Source organism: Piliocolobus tephrosceles, chromosome 15 (genome assembly GCF_002776525.5).
Source record: "Piliocolobus tephrosceles isolate RC106 chromosome 15, ASM277652v3, whole genome shotgun sequence".
Classification (NCBI taxonomy): domain Eukaryota; kingdom Metazoa; phylum Chordata; class Mammalia; order Primates; family Cercopithecidae; genus Piliocolobus; species Piliocolobus tephrosceles.
In genome coordinates, this window is record NC_045448.1 from 55,838,196 (window position 1) to 55,858,745 (window position 20,550).

General features: G+C 36.9%; 1 protein-coding gene across 10 annotated transcripts in view; it reads right to left on the reverse strand.

Moving 5' to 3' along the window:
- Nucleotides 1-20,550, reverse strand: part of CCDC88A (coiled-coil domain containing 88A) — a 133,276-nt gene that overhangs the window by 49,914 nt on the left and 62,812 nt on the right. For all 10 annotated transcript variants that reach the window (XM_023228278.2, XM_023228276.2, XM_023228280.2 and 7 more), the window contains exons 9-14: nt 14,929-15,010; nt 11,622-11,780; nt 9,804-9,950; nt 9,086-9,230; nt 4,060-4,244; nt 1,243-1,380 (exon numbers count right to left, since the gene is read on the reverse strand). In XM_023228278.2, the coding sequence (XP_023084046.1) occupies nt 1,243-1,380; nt 4,060-4,244; nt 9,086-9,230; nt 9,804-9,950; nt 11,622-11,780; nt 14,929-15,010 (856 nt within the window). The remainder of the gene's footprint in view (nt 1-1,242; nt 1,381-4,059; nt 4,245-9,085; nt 9,231-9,803; nt 9,951-11,621; nt 11,781-14,928; nt 15,011-20,550) is intronic.

The window sequence follows — 20,550 nt, forward strand, 5'->3', positions numbered from 1 at the left end:
CATAATGGTCTTCAGATTATTTATAGTTACATGCTTCAAATACAAATAGGAATACCGGTGTAACACACACACATACCTCCTTGAGAACATAAGGTTTTAGTTTTACTGAGTAACTTTTGCAATGACTACAGTGGGTCCTCAGTAAATATGTGCTGTATTGTATGTGTATATATCGGTTTGTATGTGTGTGTATTCATTTCCAAAAAGAATTCTAAGTAGGAAGCATCAAAATCACAAAAATTACTGGGTACATTTGAGAACTAATTCATCCAATTTATACCATGACCTAATACAATGATTCTCAAAATGTAGTGTGTTAAATAATCTCAAGAAGCTTAGAAAAGTGAAGATTGAAGCTTAGTCTAGAATTTCTGTTCTGTATCTCTAAAGAAACCTTCATTTTTATGGCTGGTCTGAGGACTATACCTGGATGATATAAACAAATAATCTTACTTCTAAAAAAATTAACGCTCAGGCACGATGGCTGACACCTATAATCCTAGCACTTCGGGAGGCTGAGGCAGGAATATCTCTTGAGCTCAGGGGTTTGAGACCAGCCTGGGGAGCACAGCAATACTTTGTCTCTACCAAAAATTAAAAATTAAAAAATTAAAAAATTATCTGGGCATGCTGGTGCATGCCTGTAGTCCCAGCTGAGGTGAAAGGATTGCTTGAGCCTAGGTGTTCGAGGTTGCAGTGAGCTATGATTGTGCCACTGCACTCCAGCATGAGTGACAGAGCTGGACCCTGTCTCAAATACATAAATATTTCAAAAACAAGTCAATTAATCTATCCAGTTCTCAGTTTCCTCAAACATAAAACAAGAATGAACATTAAACACTTGAAAACAAATTTCATAATATCCAAGACAGTGTGGTTGCCACCGCATTTCTCCCTCTTTGGTAGGTCAGAGGACAGCTGCATTTCCTAGCCAACTCCACTAAGGGACTCTAGAATCTGCAGCCCTATTCCACAGACACTTGAAAGCACAAGTACTGCAAATGCTTATACTAGATGATTATTAAGCACACTGGCAGTTTAAAAAACTCTAAGCTTTCTCTTCAACTTTCCTAAGATACATAGGTTAGAAAATGAGGTAAAATTATAATTACTTTGAAATAAAAAAATTCTAAAATATTTCCCTTTAATGTTTATATCAACGTTTTGTTTGCATATCTTTTAAATAACTTTTGCTAATAAATTTTAAAATACATTGTTTACTTAGTAAAAAAATGTATGAACCTGTCTCTCCGAATTTTCTCTCAGTGTTTCAATTGTTTTTTCAAGCTGAGCTTTCTCCTTCATTAGATCCTTGCTTAAATTCTGACAATTCTGAAGACTTTGCTTTTCTTGAACAATCTCATTTTCAAGAATTTCAACCTAGAGAAAATTAAATCACAAAACAATATGTTAAATATTCTACAATAGTGAAAACATGTCAAAACAAAAGATAATCACTGAATAAAGGATAAAATAGTGTTAATATCCAAATGCTAAAATTTAAGAACTCAGTATAGAAATTCAAGTAGCATTCCATGCTAATTTCTGTAGCTGTATAAAATATGTAGACATGATTTCTTATCCTGTGCATCTTTTGGGGTCAGTTTCATTTTCTAAACACAAGGACAAATCCAGTTGAATAAATGATAATGTGCTATATGAGAACTATACAAACTTTTTAAAAAGATTCTCTTGGCTTGAGTGGATTTGTAAAGTAAAATTTTACTTATACTCAGAGAATTTCAGTGAGCAAGAAGGAAGAAGATATAAAAAGCATGAAGGAAAAGATGAGAAATAGTACAGTACAAGTTTAATGAGGAAAAAAGAAAGGACTTGGTTCAAAATAAAAAAGAGGGAGAAAAAGAATACTACTATAAAAAAGGACTAAGGAAAACAGCAGCAAATATTTATATTTCAGGTTCAAATTTCTTTTCAATTACACATTTTAGAGATAAAAAATACTGGTAGTTAATATGTACAAAATAGCAAATTAAAGTTAAAAATATGCTAAGACTATTGATTTTCCCATTATCATATATTCAAACCAGGCAATTAAAAAAATCGAGACTTTATAAAATATTCTACCGCAAGTTAAATGTTAAATTCTTATGTCAATAGTGAAGCACTCTAAAGCAATTTTAATTTTTCTATTTTAACATTAATGGAAATAACTACACACGGAAACAATCTTCCAGTAATATTTCTAGCCCGGGCAACATGGTGAAACCATGTCTCTACCAAAAACAAACAAATCAAAAAAACCACAAAAAAACAAAAAACTGAGCCAGGCATAGTAGCCTGTGCCTGTAGTCCTAGCTACTTGAGAGGCTGAGGTGGGAGGACTGCTTAAGCCTGAGAAGCGGAGGTTGCAGCGAGCAAAGATTGCGCCACTGCACTCCAGCCTGGGTGACACAGTGAGACCCTAGCTCAAAATACTACTACCACCAATAATAATGATGATAATAATAATATGAAAAGCACTAGGTCAAAAAACTTATCCAATAACTCAATTCAACATTAATTTACAATTCAGGAAGCTTTCAGTTATGAATAATTAATCTGGTTTTCACATTACATATATGGAAATATATGAATGACAGTTATTGAAACTCATTTGTTGTTTTGTATCAACGGGATTAAAGTGAAACATTCAGTTTATAAAAAATCATTTTTACAATTAATTGATCAAAAATTGCTTGAATCACTAAGAATTTACAAATCAAACTTCAAAGCTAATTTCAAAAAGAAACTGTACTCTACAGGCCCAATTTTAATGACAACCAAAATAAAACTGTTCTGAATTCTAAATGATCATCCTACTTTAACACTATATTGTCAAACACTTACTAAGATTATTTAGTTAATGGATTGAAGACAATGCAAAAACGTTTTAAAACAGTAAAAATCTTACAAGAATACCAAGGAGCCTCTGAATAATCTAAGGCAGTGGTTCTCAAAGCATGATTCCAGGACAGCATGATGGGCATCACTTAGGAACTTCTTAGAAACAATTCTTAGTCATGCATGTTTTTATGATGGGATTCTATTTACGTAGAATTATGTGCACAGAAAGATATGCAAAAACAAAACACTTGTTCTTCCACAACTGAGTATTTCTGTTCAACCAGAGTCTGATTAAGATTCAGGTTTCATAATACCTAAATTGTGGTCTCTAAATATTATTTCCCACTAAAAGGAATAAAGGCTAATTTTAGAGAAATGGCTGTCTCCAGATCTGGGACACAAAATATTCAAGATGAGCCTAGAATATTTTGTCATGGCAGAAAGTAAGACAGCTCTCAGGGAGTGCTAAGGCCATGTAATAAGGATTCAGAACCAAAGCAGCTCTTAAAGAGGCTTCCACTAGCCCAAGGTGAGACAGTAAGAAAAACAAATGGAGTGGACTGAAACAATACAAATATTTTTAAATTCACGGGTTCATAATGATACTGAAACAACAAACTCACTCACTAGTTCTCTCAAGAAGATATGAGAGAACCAATTAATTATTTGGAAACTGGCAAATATAACTCCTCTAGCCCTGCTGCTGCTTTTTTTTTTTTTTTTTTTTTGAGACCGAGTCTTGCTCTATGGCCCAGCCTGGAGAGCAGTGGCGCATCTTGGCTCACTTCAACCTCCACCTCCCAGGTTCGAGAGATTCGCCTGCCTCATCTTCCTGAGTAGCTGGGATCATCAGCACCCACCACCACACCCGGCTAATTTTTGTACTTTTAGTGGAGACAGGGTTTCACCATGTTGGCTAGGCTGGTCTCAAACTCCCGACCTCAGGTGATCCATCCGCCTTGGCCTCCCAAAGTGCTGGGAATACAGGCGTGAGCCACCGCACCTGGCCAAGATCAACTAGTAAGTTCTTAATTGTTGAAGCTGAATAATGAGTATAGGGTTCATTCACACCATATTTGTGTATACCTGAAAATTTTCATAACAAGTTAAAATAACATTGAGGGTGCATTTAAAAAGTGGAAAATAAATGTGCCATTTATTTACACTTTTACAAGTATTTTTTAACATTAAAATAAACATTACATTTTAATTTACCTTTTTACTGAGTCTTTGATTTTCTTTTTCAATTTTCAGGATTTTGGAAGCATTGCCTTCTACAGAATCCATAGTAGTCCGAAGCTCTTCTACAGTTTTTGTCAAACTTTGATTTTCCATCTCTAACTTCAATAATCTACTTGATGTCAACTCATTCACCTCATGGCCCAGGGATTTCTGTGGTGCTATAATATTGAAAAATACACCATTGTATTTACTCTTTACTATTTTTACTATGTTTACTCTTTACTATTTAAAAAGTTCAGTATATATGCATTGCATCATTTGATCCTTAACTTTATTAAAAATTCAATGAGGTTATATAAGATAAACATGATAAGAGAGGTAAATCTTTTTTTCCTTTTCTTTTTTTCTTTTTTTAAAGAGATGAGATCTCTCTCTGTCATTCAGGCTGGAGTGCAGTGATGCGTTCCTAGCTCACTGCAGCCTCAAACTCCTGGTCTGAAGGGATCCTCCCACTTCAGTCTCCCAAGTGGCTGGGACTACAGGTACAGCCAGCTAATTTTTTTATTTTTTAGTAAAGACTGGGTGTCTGTTACTTAGGCTGGTCTGGAACTCCTGAGCTCAAGCAATCCTCCTGCCTTAGCCTCCCAAAGTGCTGGGATTACAGTCATGAGCTGCTGCATCCAGCCAAGAGATAAATCTTTAACTTTTAATGCATCCACAGCATTCTAGTGAAAAAAAGCATAACATTTAGATTGAAGAAATTGGAGTTCAAGCAGACCCATTAAATATTTTGCTGATACAAGAACATTAGGATTTACAAATGAAAGATGAGACCTACTATTTCAAGAAAGGAAATGAATAAAGGCACTGGAGGGAATTTCCAGGTCTACTTTTGTGTATGTTTCAAATTCTTCTTCATAAAAACCAAAGAAACACATGCACATCCAACATATCCCCCAGCCATGCATAAAATCTCTTCAAAATTATATAAGTAAATAACCTCCATATTTAAGTAAAGAAAACCTCAATTTTTATTTCCAGCTTTTCTAGTCATCATGTTGTTAATCTTTTACTGAAAGCTGGTATACTGAATAGTTACTGACTTTTAACATTCCATTAGTTGCCGAAGTCTTTTTTTAAATTAAAAGATTATTTAAATTTAACTATAAACTTACAGGATACATTACTCTAAGTAGCAACTAATGAAGGATTAAATGAATTTTGAAAATACAATACTACTTGTTTTATTTTGGCTAAAAGTTCAAAATGAATATTCTGAGCATGCTGAAATTATTTTAAAATCTTTAATCCACTTCCATTCATTATCCTTTTATAAATCTGATTCTGTCTTACGGTATCTATTAAAACACAGTATAGAGTTTAAATATATAATATTCCCCGAGAGTAGCATTACTGTTAATCTACCTGGATTAGATGTTTTTAAATAGTCACCATGATAAACAATAGATCTCTTGAAATTCTTCTCATCTAAGTGAAATCTTGTGTCATCTGACTAACATCCTCCCCATACCCTCAACCCCTCAGTCTCTGCTAACAACCATTTTACTCTGTTTCTGTGAGTTTGAATTTTTTTGATACCACATATAAATGAGATCATGCACTATTGTCTTTCTGTACCTAGCTTATGTCACTTAACATAGTGCCCTTCAAGTTCATCCATATCATTGCAAATGACAGACTTTTTTTTTTTTTTTGAGACGGAGTCTCGCTCTGTCACCCAGGCTGGAGTGCAGTGGCGTGATAGTGGCTCACTGCAACCCCCACCTCCCAAGTTGAAGAGATTCTCCTTCCTCAGCTTCCTGAGTAGCTGGGATTACAGGCACCCGCCAGCATGCTCGGCTAATTTTTGTATTTTTAATAGAGATGGGGTTTCACCATGTTGGCCAGGCTGGTCTCAAACTCCTGGTCTCAGGTGATCTACCATCTCAGCCTCCCAAAGTGCTGGGATTACAGGCGTGAGCCACCATGCCTGGCCAAACATTTTTTTTTTTTTTTTGAGACAGAGTCTCACTCTGTAGCCAGGCTGGAATGCAGTGGTGCAATCTTGGCTCGCTGCAACCTCCGCCTCTTGGGTTCAAGTGATTTTCCTGCCTCTGCCTCCCAAGTAGCTGGGACTACAGGCGTGCACCACCATACTCAGCTAATTTTTTTTTTTTTTTTTTGTATTTTAAGTAGAGACAGGGTTTCACCATGTTGGCCAGGATGGTCTCGATCTCTTGACCTCGGGAACTGCCTGCCTTGGCCTCCCAGAAGTGCTGGGATTACAGCCGTGAGCCACCATACCCGGCACCGCCCCCTTTTTTTTTCCTGGGACAGTCTCACTGTGTCATCTAGGCTGGAGTGCAATAGGGTGATCTCAGCTCACTGCAACCTCTGCCTCCCAGATTCAAGAGGTTCTCCTGCCTCAGCCTCCCAAGTAGCTGGGATTACAGGTGCACACCACCATGCCTGGCTAATTTTTGTATTTTTAGTAGAGACAGGTTCACCATATTGGTCAGACTGGTCTTGAACTCCTGACCTCGTGATTCATCTACCTCGGCCTACCAAAGTGCTGGGATTACAGGTGTGAGCCACTGCACCTGGCCAGAATTTCATTCTTTTTATGACTAATATTCCATTATGTATATAAAACACGTTTTCTTTATCCATCATTTCATTGACAGACACAGATTGATTCCATATCTTGACATTTGTGAATAATGCTGCAACAAGCATGGGAATACAGATATCTCTTTGATATACTGATTTAATATCCTTTAGATATACACCCAGGAGCAAAACTGCTGAATGCTATGAGAGTTCTATTTCTAATTTTTTGAGGAACCTCCACACTGTTTTCCAGAATGGCCGAACCAGTTTACATTCCCACCTATTCCATAGAAACTTGAAAGCACAACTACTGCAAACTTTTATACTAGGTGATTATTAAACACACTGGCAGTTTAAAAAACTTCTAAGATACTTTTAACTTTCCTAAGACACATGGGTTAGAAAATGAGATAGAAAAGTTCTGAAGCAAATTTTCTGAAATTCTGTAAATTTTCTAGAAAGTCCCTTGTATAATTTAAAAAATAAAAACTACACCACAGTAAAGCAAATATTCAGTTCTACAACCCCAGCTAAGATCAATTACAAAACAACAGTGACAGAATAATAATGATATTTAATATTTGAATGCTTACTATTTACCAGGCAGTATTTAAGGACCTCACAAATATCAACAATTTAATCTTCAGAAGTCTAGACTAACAGAGTAGTAATTCTTTTTTTTTTTTTGAGACGGAGTCTCGCTCTGTCGCCCAGGCTGGAGTACAGTGGCCGGCTCTCAGCTCACTGCAAGCTCCGCCTCCCGGGTTTACGCCATTCTCCGGCCTCAGCCTCCGGAGTAGCTGGGACTACAGGCGCCCGCCACCTCGCCCGGCTCGTTTTTTTTTTGTATTTTTTTAGTAGAGACAGGGTTTCACCGTGTTAGCCAGGATGGTCTCGATCTCCTGACCTCGTGATCCGCCCGTCTCGGCCTCCCAAAGTGCTGGGATTACAGGCTTGAGCCACCGCGCCCGGCCCAGAGTAGTAATTCTTAATTAACAGAGTAATTCTAACTACCTTTAGTAGAAAATATTTAAGTCTGAATTGCTTTCTTTGTAACTCAATTCACAAGGAATATGATTTTTAAAGTTTCACAAATATTTTAAGTAACACAAGTTCAATGATTGAATATCATCACTTACTCTATAGTCAGTACATGGGGCTCCAGAATTTGGTATTCGATTCTCAAGTGTAAAAGAGGAAGAACCTAATTGGTAATCAATAGGAGGAATCATCTATAGAGGTGATTATTCTGTAAGCACCAGATTATAAAATCTCAAGAGTTTATGTCTACCTCAACAGTACATCCTCGGTGTCTGGTATAGTATTTTACACACGGTAGGTGCTTAGTTACTATTTGCTGAAGAAATGCAAGTAGAACAATCTAACACTGGGCAAAACTGAAGACTTTTGAAACTAGTCTAATTTGAATAAATGTGACCTAACTGAATTTTTTTGTAATTTCAAAAATTCATATTGCACATTCAAAGCTATAATCCAAACTACTGTACAAAATTATGCCCAGCTTTAAGAAAGAGGACAAGTCAATGTGAAGCCCAGGAAAAAAGAGCCAAAAGTTAAAAATTTACCTGGGGAGGCCGGGTGCGGTGGCTCAAGCCTGTAATCCCAGCACTTTGGGAGGCCGAGACGGGCGGATCACGAGGTCAGGAGATCGAGACCATCCTGGCTAATATGGTGAAACCCCGTCTCTACTAAAAATACAAAAAACTAGCCGGGCGACGAGGCGGGCGCCTGTGGTCCCAGCTACTCGGGAGGCTGAGGCGGGAGAATGGCGTAAACCCGGGAGGCGGAGCTTGTAGTGAGCTGAGATCTGGCCATTGCACTCCAGCCTGGGTGGCAGAGCAAGACTCCGTCTCAAAAAAAAAAAAAAAAAAAAAAAAAAAATTTACCTGGGGGATCTTTCATTAGGTCCATAGTATAACCAGGCTGGGCTGGTTGGCAGGTATAATCTTATAATGGAGACTATACATATTACAAGTAGTCATGAAGATCCTTAAATTAACTAATTCTAACTATATTTTCGCCTGAAAATTTGCCCATTATGCTTTGACTCCCTATTTGGGTTTACCTATAGTCAAAGAACATGCTGACCACTAATATGACTTTTCTGTTCTATTTACTAGATGACTATATTTCTTAAAATAAATTAATAAACTGGTATTGCAGCCTCTTAGGATACTAACATGAAATAGTGGATAAGAAACCAATCAAATCTGTTATTGCATTCATAAAATTCAGTTGTAAGACATGCAAAGCTAGGGACCAGAGTCAAGAAAATGCAAACAATATATTACTGTGTGAAATCATATCTATGGAGACAGGTAGTCTTCTGAGATATCTCCCACTGTGGAAAATAAAGAACTGAAAGTAAACATAAATACAACTTCATGATTCAATTATCTGTTTAAATTAAAAAAAAAATTGGGAATACCTTCGGAAAGTTCACTAGTTCTAGATATCTGTTCCAGCTCCCAGCCAAGATGTAATGATTCATCCATACTTTGTTTCTGTGCCATTTCCAAAGTCATATTTTCTTCCATTAATTCTTCAATCTTTTTTCTATCCATATCTCGTTCCTTTTTTATTGGCAAGGATTAGGGAGAGAAAAAAGGCTAAGAAACAGTACAATTTCAAGCAAAAACTTTATTACTCAACTTTTATTTATCAGAAACTTAGTCATAATTATGAGTTCCTTAAATTGTTGTTTTGAAGGCACTTATAATTATCACTGGTAATTATACTGATTAAGTGTCTGACATCCTTTTAAGCTGATCTTTGGGGACACAATGAAAATTCTTCTTCATAGTCAACATACTGTTTTGGTGATATAACAAAAGAATTATGAACCAACGCTAAATTTTAGCAAACAGATTTCTGTATTTTTAAAGACATGTTTACACAATAGCTTATTTACTGTGGTATTGAAAGGTTGAAGACAAAATTAGTAAGTAACATGCTTCTGTAACAAAAGCAGAAATTTCTACTACTTTTATATTTATATAAAGTTGGAGGCATCTAACTTATTTAGCTCTCTCTTCTCTGTTAAAGCCTCAAGGACACTGGCCATCCTTGCCAATACAAGGAAATCAGCTGAATCTTGAAAAGTTTTCCTTAGAGGCCACATAACTGATCTATCTCTTAAAACTTACCATTTCCATATCATGAAGTTTAGCTTTTAGTTGTAAGTTCTCTTTCTCTAATTCATGTAATTTATCAGAACGAGCACGAGTTCCTTCTAGTTGGTCTTCCAACATGGTTTTTGTTTCTAATAAAACTTGATTGTCTTCTTTTAATTCCTATAAACATTTATCTCAAATGTGTTAATATCTGTTAATTTTTTAAAGTTATGGAACATAAAGATTACCACAAAACATTAAGCCATCTTTATCAACAGTTCTATGCATGAGTAAACCTACTAACAGAAATACAATTCATGTTTTCTTGGCTTTTTACCCCAGAATGCAAACAAAACACTCAGTACTTAAGATATGTAATACTACTATAACTTCACATTAAATTGTCGGGGCATATTTAACTTCCTCAGTCACAAAGATAAGGAATTAACTAAGTACAAGTAGTCTTCCAGATATTTAAGATACAACTCTCCATGGAATCAAGGCTTAATGTATTGACTGAAATAGATTTAAATATTTCTCTGTACTCTGAGCTATAACTTGGAAGTGAAGGGCTTGAGGTTTCTGCAGTAAAATACCAAGACTTGAATCAGAACTCACATAAATCATAAACCAAGGCTCTATTAATAAATATTTTACATAAATACACCTTGAGGAAATCCTTAAAAGTCCCTGCATATGTTTTGAAGATAAGAGTTCATAATTCTATCTTGCTAAGTTATATACCTATGGTTTCTAAACTAAAGTCTAGAAAAAGTATACTAAGACAGTGATATTCATGAGAATCCCTTAACAGTGTCATGCATACACACGCCTTAAATAACTGGCAAATAATTAATATGTACTTTTATCTCTACAGTCCTATTGGGTCTACTTACTGGTAACCTTCAAGCTAAAATGTTCTAACTACTTTCTCTTACGTTTTCATTTCTTGATTTTGTATACTCTCTCCTTCTTATCCTACTACTGAAATTGACCAAAATCTCCTGTTTACAGATAATGAGGAAATTAGCTGAGAAAGAAGAAAAAGATACAAGAGCTGTCAAAGTCTTTTTTTGTTTTGTTTTTGTTTGAGACAGAGTCTCACTCTGTCACCCAGGCTGGAATGTAGTGGCACGATCTCGACTCACTGCAACCTCCACCTCCTGGGTTCAAGCGATTCTCCTGCCTCAGCCTCCTGAGTAGCTGGGCTTACAGGCATGTGCCACCATGCCCGGCTAATTTTTTTATTTTTAGTTGAGACAGGGTTTTGACATGTTGGCCAGGCTGGTCTCGAACCCCTGACCTCAGGTGATCTGCCCTCCTTGGCCTCCCAAGTGCTGGGATTACAGACATGAGCCACTCTGCCCAGCCTGACTTGTCAAATTCTTGTCAAACTCAACTTCATGTAACACTGAACTGTAACTATCAAGTTAGAAAAAATTTTTTTCGTTTGTTTGCATATATAGAGGCTTCATTAATCTTAATTTAGTGATCTCAATTAAGAAGCAATCTGAAATATGTTTTGCTTTCACTTTTGGGAAAAAGTCTGAAATTAATAGAAATAAATATTTTGACTATAAGAAGGACTTCAAAGGTCTGCTCTATATATGATGCTAAGAAAAGGAATAAAAGAAGAGCCCCAAAGAGTTCAATAAAACTAGTAATATCCACAGGTCCCTTTTGTAGAAGTCTAACTAAAAGCAATATGCTAATCTATCATAAAATAAACATACCCAAATGTGTTTACTGTTTGTTCACCATTTCAAGAGTTTCTCATGTTTATTAACTGCATTTTAAATGTGTTAAAATTCCAACACAGAAAAAAAAATCATGGTTAATTATGCAACATACCTCAACTCTTGCCTTATAAAATTCAATATCATGTAGTCTCTCTTTATATCTGCTGACTTCACTTTCAAGCTTATCAACTCTGACTGCTTTCTCTCGAAGTGCATCTAATTCATCTCGGTACATTCTGGCAGAGCGAGCATCCGAAAGCAAATTCATGTTCTAAATAAAAATTTAAAAATATATTTTAATTATTATTTTCCGTTATCAACTTGTTATTCTTTGTTGCACAATATGATAAATTTATTTATTTACTGAGACAGAGTTTCACTCTTGTTGCCCAGGCTGGAGTGCAATGGTGTGATCTCAGCTCACGGCAACCTCCGTCTCCCAGGTTCAAGCGCTTCTCCTCCCTCAGCTTCCCAAGTAGCTGGGATTACAAGTTCCCACCACCATGCCCGCCTAATTTTTGTATTTTTAGTAGAGATGGAGTTTCATTATGTTGGTCAGGCTGGTCTCAAAACTCCTGACCTCGGGTGATCCACTCGCCTCAGCCTCCCAAAGTGCTGGGATTACAGGCGTGAGACACTGCACTTGGCTGATAAATTTACTTTAAAAATCAATGAATTACATACTTTAAAAAGGTGAATTTTATGGTATGTAAATTATATCTAAATTTTTTTTTAATGGAGAGATACAAACTTTTTTTTTCATTATCTTGAATACGTTACTAAAATTTTTTTAAAGCCTTTTTTAAAAAAACGAAGTATTTTAAACATATATAGATACACATTTATGCTCATATTTTTAAAATATGTTCTCTGTCAGGAATGTAAAAAATATTCAGGATATTTTAAAATAAGTTAACATCTATGTAACACAACCATTTGCAATTAATTTATGGTGAAAAAGTTAATTTTAAAATAAAAGATGGTAAAAATACAGAAAAGGCAAACAATATTACTAAATCATTAATTACTATATAGAAGTAAAGTTTCTATAGATATGTTGTGACATACCAATATCTTGCTGACATGTTTTTAAAGCTTCCAAGTAAAATCATTAGTGCATATATTAATGTTATTTGAGACAAATACTAAAATCCAACCTTTTGAAAGCCTTATTGTAATCTTTTAGGATAGTAGTTCTTAAAGTGTAATCCAGGGTCTTCTGTGGGCCCTGAAACCTTTTCAGGGAGTTCAGAAGGTCAAAACTATTTTCATAATAACACTAAGACATTATTTGTCTTTTTCACTTTCATTCTCTCATGAGGGCACAGTAAAGTTTTCCAGAGGCTACATGGTGTGTGACATCTTAACAGACTAAATGCAGAAACAGCTATGAGAATCTAGGTAGTCATCTATTAAGCAAGGTATTACAGAGATCTGCAAAAATGTAAAATAGTACCATTCTTTTCATTATTCTTTGTTTTGGAAAATAATGGTTATTTCATTAAAATACCTATGTATTCATCTGCCTATTTTTTTTTTTTGAGACAAAGTCTCACTCTGTCACCCAGGCTGGAGTGCAGCAGTGGCACAATCTCAACTCACTGCAACCTCCACCTCCCAGGTTCAAGCGATTCTTGTGCCTGTCTCCCAAGTAGCTGGGATTACAGGTGTGCACCATCACACCCACTTAATTTTTGTATTTTCAGTAGAGACAGGGTTTTGCCATGTTGCCCAGGCTAGTCTTGAATTCCTGGCCTCAAGTGATCTGCCTGCCTTGGCCTTCCAAAGTGCTGGGATTACAGGTATGAGCCACCACGCCCAGCCTATTTGTTTATTTTAGAGATGGAGTCTAACATGAAATGGGTTTTTTTTTTTTTTTTTTGAAACAGGGTCTCACTCTGTTACCCAGGCTGATCACTGGCACATTCACAGCTCACTGCAGCCTCGACCTCCCAGGCTCAAGTGATCTTCCCACCTCAGTCTCCCAAGTAGCTGGGACTACAAGCGTGTGCCCCACTATGTGCAGCTAATTTTTTCATTGTTTTTTGTAGCGATGAGGTTTTGTCATGTTGCCCCGGCTGGTCTTTAACTCCTGGGCTCGAGCAACCCACCTGCCTTGGCCTCCCAAAGTGCTACAATTATGGGCATGAGCCACTGCACCCGACCCGAGTGACTTAATTTTTTTTTTTTTTTTTTTTTTTGAGACGGAGCCTCGCACTGTTGCCTGGGCTGGAGTGCAACGGCGCGATCTTGGCTCACTGCAACCTCCATCTCCTGGGTTCAAGCAATTCTCCTGCCTCAGTCTACTGAGTAGCTGGGATTACAGGTGCCCACAAATACGCCCGGCTAATTTTTTGTATTTTTAGTAGAGACAGGGTTTCACTATGTTGGCCAGGCTGGTCTTGAACTCCTGACCTCTTGATCCACCTGCCTCAGCCTCCCAAAGTGCTGGGATTACCGACGTGAGCCACTGCACTTGGCCAGACGTAAGTTTTTAAAAATTCATAGTTTTAGTTTTTAATATGATAAATACCAATAGATATAATCCATATTCAACCAATCCTCATTAATTTTTAAGAGTGGTGAGGAGGCTTGAGACCAAAAAGACTGAAAACTACTGCTTTAGAGAGAACCAACATACATTTAAAAAAAAAAAAAAAACCCTGCTGCCAACAAGTAGAAAAGCAGCCACAGCATGTCTAGAAATAAAGACTGTGAAGACCAGTCTCATTTATCTATGAAGGTCCCAGTTTATGATCCGGCAATTACAGTATTCCCTGCATCTAAAATGGCAGGTATGGGGAAGTTAAGGGAAAAAAACAACTATCCAGCCTTATCCTAATCCTTAGCACTTATGGATTAAAGAGCTCACACACTAATCTCAAATAAAAATGAAACATTAGAGTGACTGTAAAAGTGAACTATTAATTACTCTTGGTTTAAGGTGAAAAAAGAAGAAGCTGCTGTAAAATAAAGATACTTTTTAAATTTTTTAAATCTTATTTAAAAGGAAAAGAGTGAAAAAAATCAAAAAGCATTCTATCATACATAAGTTCGTATAAAGCACTATCAGGGAGCAGAGACAGAGAGATACACATAAAGAGCATAGTTTACAGTAGAGGTGTTCTAGCTTCCAAGGCCACAGAAGCCAAACACATCAAAAAGAAAAATCTGGAACTACCCCAGTCCTAAGTACCTCTTTTGAATCTTAGCAGAGTTTGAACAGCATTAACATGGAAGAAAGTTTGGCTCTGGCATTTTTGAAGAGAGAGACTCTGAAAAAATCATCCAATCTCTTGAAGCCTCAGTAACCTCATTTATTTATATAAAGCATTGAAGGAAAGGTTATAAATTACAAGGAAGAAAATCAATTTCCAATTACTTGGTGGTCCTAAATAATAGATATTCCAGGTACCAACCTCTTGTTGCAGCCTTTTGAGTTCTATTTCCATTTGTTCAAGTTCTTGTTTACAATCCAACAACTGTTCAGTCTTTTCCTCCCTTAAATGCAAAAATATATTCATTAAGTATATTATTTTTGAAAACTGCGATCATCTGCATTAATATGAATGTATTATCATTACTAAATAACTAGTTGAACACGGTATTAGCCATAACCCTAATCTAGAAGAGAAAAAAAAGATAGACATTAGGAATTTATATAATTAGATGCCATTAATCAAACCTCTTCCCTTTTTCCAAAGGCTAACCTCAATGGCTGATGTTCTCATAGTATGTAATACAATTTTTCTCTTTCTCTCTTTTCATCTTTCCTGCCCTCCACCCCTTCTATTTCCACTCTTCTTTCTCTCTTCCTCACTCTCTGCAGTCACAGACAGTTAAGCTAAGAATTTTTTTTGAGACAGAGTCTTGCTCTGTCGCCCAGGCTGGAGTGCAATGGCAGGAACTTGACTCACTGCAACCTCTGCCTCCCAGGTTCAAGCAATTCTCCTGCCTCAGTAGCTGGGATTACAGGCGCCCACCACTATGCAGGCTAATTTTTTTTATTTTTAGTAGAGACGGGGTTTCACTATGTTACTCAGGCTAGTCTCGAACTCCTGACCTCAGGTGCTACCTGCCTTGGCCTCCCAAAGTGCTGGGATTACAGGCATGCGCCACTGCGCCCGGCCTAAGAAGAATTTTCATGCAAGGCAGTTCTACCTGTGTCTGAGACTTATAAGGGTCTCCAACTATTTTCAACATTTACAGTGGCTGAAAGGAAATTACTACTTCCAATTGCCGTAAGATACTAAAATCTTTACTTCTCTATTGGTTTCAGCCTATAAACATCCTCAAATTTCTTCTATTAGTTTTTCTCTTAGAATTGCTTTACTTCTAATCTCCATTTTCTCTCTCTCCTTCACAATCAAGCTCCTTAAAATAAGCCTCCACTACTATCTCTACTTTTCTACCCTCTGTTATTTAATAATAAAGTAAATGTTCACTGTATAAAACAATTTATTGTTCTAATCTCCTCATGCCCTTACATTTTTCTAAACCATTATTTATTAATACATATTATAAAATATGTTTATATTATTTAAAATATATTATTAAAAATATACATACTTATATATTTTAAGAGACAAGATTTCACTCTGATGCCCAAGCTGGAGTGCAGGGGCATGATCACAGCTCACTGCAACCCTGAACTTCTGGACTCAAGTGATTCTCCTGCCTCAGCATCTGGAATAGCTGGGACTATAGGCATGTGCCACCACTTCTGGCTAATTTTTTGTAGAGATGAGGTCTCACTCTGTTGTCCAGGATGGTCTTGAGCTCCTGGCCTCAAGCAATCTTCCTGCCTCAACCTCCCACAGCACTGGGATTACAGGCATAAGCCATGGTGCCCAGCCCAAAACTATAATTTTTAATGGTAGAAAAATATTCCCTTTGCTAGAGAAACCATACCCTATTAAATGGATTCCATTTTTCATTGTACTATATAATCTTTTAGTAAATAAGCTCATTACTATACATACAATCCTGTGTATTTCAGGACAGTTTTCTTTTTCTTTTCTTTTTTAAGAGACAGGGTGTCACTACGTTGCCCAGCCTTGCTTTGAACTCTTGGGCCCAAGAATTCCACCTCAGCCTGCTAAGTAACTGGGACTACAAGTGCGCACTGCTGTGCCTGGCTTTTGGGACAGATTTCTAAAAGTGCATTACAAGTTAAAAGGCATTTGAAACAGGTTAAGTATCCCTTATCTGAACTGCTTTGGACCCAGAAGTATTCAGAATTTTTTCAAGTTTTTTTTTTTCCCCCTTTGAGACAGGGTCTCACTCTGCTACCCAGGCTGGAGTGCAGTGGTGCAGTCCCAGCTCACTGCAGCCTTGATCTCCTGGTTCAGGTGATCCTCCTGCCTCAAGCTCCCACGTAGCTGGGACCACAGGCACGTGCCACCACATCCCTAATTTTAAAAAATTATTTGTAGAGACGGGTCTCCCTGTGTTGCCCAGGCTGGTCTCAAACTCCTGAGCTCAAGCAATCCTCTTGCCTCAGCCTCCCAAAGTGCTGGAATTATACGCTTAAGCCACCATGCCCTGCCTCATTTTAACCACTTTTAAACATATAATTCAGTGGCATTAATTATGTTCACAATGTTGAATGTTGGCCATTCCTTATGTATGTTAACACACAGAATTCAAAACAGATGTCTACACAAAAATATGCACCTGAATGTTTATAGCAGCATTATTCATAATAGCCAAAAACTGGATTCAAATGCCCATCAACCAAAAAACGGTTAATCAAAATGTGGTATATCCATTCAGTGGAATATTATTCAACTCTAAAAAGAATAAAGTATTGATACATGCTACAACATGGATGAACCTGGAAAACATTATGCTAAGTAAATGAAGCCAGCCACAAAAGGCACGTACTGTATGATTTCGTTTATACATACAATGTATACAATAAATGTCCAGAATAGGCAAATTCATGAAAACAGAAAGTAGATTAGTGATTGCCAGGAGCTGACAGCAAAGGGGGATGGATAGTGACAGTTACTAAATACAGGGTTTCTTTTTGCGGTGATGAAAATGTCATGAAATTGGTGTGTGGGCCGGGTGCAGTGGCTCATGCCTGTAATCCCAGCACTTTGGGAGGTTGAGGCAGTGAATCACAAGGTCAGGAGCTCAAGACCAGCCTAACCAACATAGTGAAACCCCATTTCCACTAAAAGTAAAAAAAATCAGCCAGGTGTGGTGGTGCACACCTGTAAATCCCAGCTACTCAGGAGGCTGAGGCAGAATTGCTTGAACCCAAGAGGCAGAGGCTGCAGTGAGCCAAGATCACGCCATTGCACTCCAGCCTGGGTAATAGAGCGAGACTCCCATCTCAAACAACAACAACAAAACCACAAGAAATTGCTGTGTGATGACTGCACAACTCTATGAATAGACTAAAACCACTGAATTGTTCACTTTAAAAGGATGAATTTTCTGACCTGCGAACTATATCTCAATTATATCTCAAGGCTTTTATTTTTTTGAAAAATAACGAATAGTTTATATTAGAAAAATTCTTTCAAAACATGGGATTTATGGAGGCAGAGTTAAAGGAACTCTTTGGCAGTATTAACTACTGCATAAAAGTGAAATTACTATTTTAAATTAAAAAATTACTTCTTTCACCCATATCACAAATTATACTTTTACACTATATAAATCAAAAGCAATTATATCATAATGTACTGCCCCATAAATGAGTATGCTGTTAATTTGCACTTTCTAGTTGTAATTACTTATTGTATAGTTTCCATTCCAATTACTTATTGTATAGTTGCCATAAGGCAACCTGCCGTTTTTGTCGACCATGATTTCTGCACTTCATTCACTTTAGTAGAGATTTGTCCCAATAAAAAGAACTAATAGGAGATTTATTTCTTTTTAATAGAAGAAATCCATAAAGAAACACATTTTCAAAGGGCAACGAAGATATTAGATGGTATTTGTTGAAAAGCTAGTTACTGGGAATACTTCTCACAATACTGGCACATTTATTTACCCATTAAAAATATCCATTTACATTTTCTAATCAGTATTAGAAAACCAAATTTCATCAATCTCCTCAGGTTGTTTGGAATTTTAATATACTCTATGTACAAGTAAATTTTATTTAAAAATTAAATTCGAACATAGTGCAAAACCTTAAACGAATTCACAGCCATCATTACGGTTCTAATTGCATGCTTTATCTAAAGACTGGAGAAATTGTGCTAAATTATATGGAACAAACTAGTGTTCACTATTTAGACTATCCATTAACTGCCAGTCAAACTAATAACAGCAATCTCTTCCCTAATTTTCCTGGTGCAGCTGTTTATAGAATATCCTGGGCGTGTTCATTTCAATAGATACATAATAATGCAGACATCCACAAATGAAAGCTGTTATTTTTTATTTTCAAATTTTCCTATGTACTGTAATATTTTTTCTACCTTGCATATTCAGTCACTTTCTTTAACTACTTTAAATAATCAGTAAATAAATTTAATTGCTACATTGTGGTTTTAAACTTAAAATCTATATTCTGAAGCTCAAATTCCAAGAAACCAAACCAAAAAAAAAAGCCGCCACAACAAAAATCCTTTGTTCTTTTAAAAGTACAAAATAAAAACAAATCTCCAGCAGAGACTGATCACATCTTTACTTGCGGTTCACCAAGGAATGCCTATGCAACATTTATACTTAGTTTTCTGTAATGGTCTTTTAAAATTAAAAAACTAAAATTTCATCAGCACTATCCAAATCTGAATGCAGTCATGCATCGTTTAAGTATGGGAATACACTCTAACGAGTTAGGTGATTTCATCACTGGGCAAACATCACCGAGCATATATAGTACTTACACAAATCTAGACGGTAATAGCCTACTATACACCTAGGCTATGTGGTATAGCCTAGTGCTTCTAGACTACAAACTTATACAGCATGTGACAGTACTGAATACCATAGGCAACCATAACATAATGGTAAGTATTTGTGTTTTTAAACATATCTGAACATAGAAAAGGTACAGTAAAAATAGGGTGTAAAATATTAAAAATGGTACACTTTTTTTTTTGAAACAGAGTCTCGCTCTGTCCGCCAGGCTGGAGTGCAGTGCTGTGCTCTTAACTCACTTCAACCTCCACCTCCTGGGTTCAAGCGATTCTCCTGCCTCAGCCTCCCAGGTAACTGGGACTACATACAGGTGCCTATCACCACGCCTGGCTAATTTTTGTATTTTTAGTAGACACAGGGTTTCACCATGTTGGCCAGGTTGGTCTTGAACTCCTGACCTCAAGTGATCCACCTGCCTCGGTCTCCCAAAGTGTTGGAATTACAGGCATTGAGCCACAGCACCAGCCATGTTTCTAATCAACTTTAAAATTTTTAAACTTAACTCTTTTATAATAATGTTTAGTAATGTTTAGTTTAAAATGTAAACACATTGTACAACTGTACAAAAATATTTTCTTTCTTTATATCCTTATTCTTTTTTTTTTTTTGAGACAGTGTCTCGCTCTGTCACCCAGGCTGGTGCAGGGTCATCATCTCAGCTCACTGTAACCTCCACCTCCCCGGTTCAAGCAATTCCCCTGCCTCAGCCTCCCGTGTAGCTGGGATTACAGGTGCACCCCACCATGCCCGGATAATTTTTTTGTATTTTCTAGTAGAGACAGGGTTTCACCATGTTGGCCAGACTGGTCCTGAACTCCTGACCTCAGGCAATCTGCCCACCTCAGCCTCCCAAAGTGCTGGGATTACAGGTGTGAACCACCGCGCCTGGCCTATATCCTTATTCTATCAGCACTTTTCTTTTCTGCTTTTACTTTTAAACTTTTTTGTTAAAAACTAAGACACACATTAGCCTAGGCCTACACAGGGTCAGGAACATCAAGGCATTACTAGATGATAGGGATTTTTCAGCTCCATTGTAATCTTACAGGACCACCCACCATCATATACGTGGCCCATTGTTAAATGAAATGTCGTTACGTGGCACATGACTGTATTTACCTTTACTGAGTACGTGACTGAGGCATTTCAAT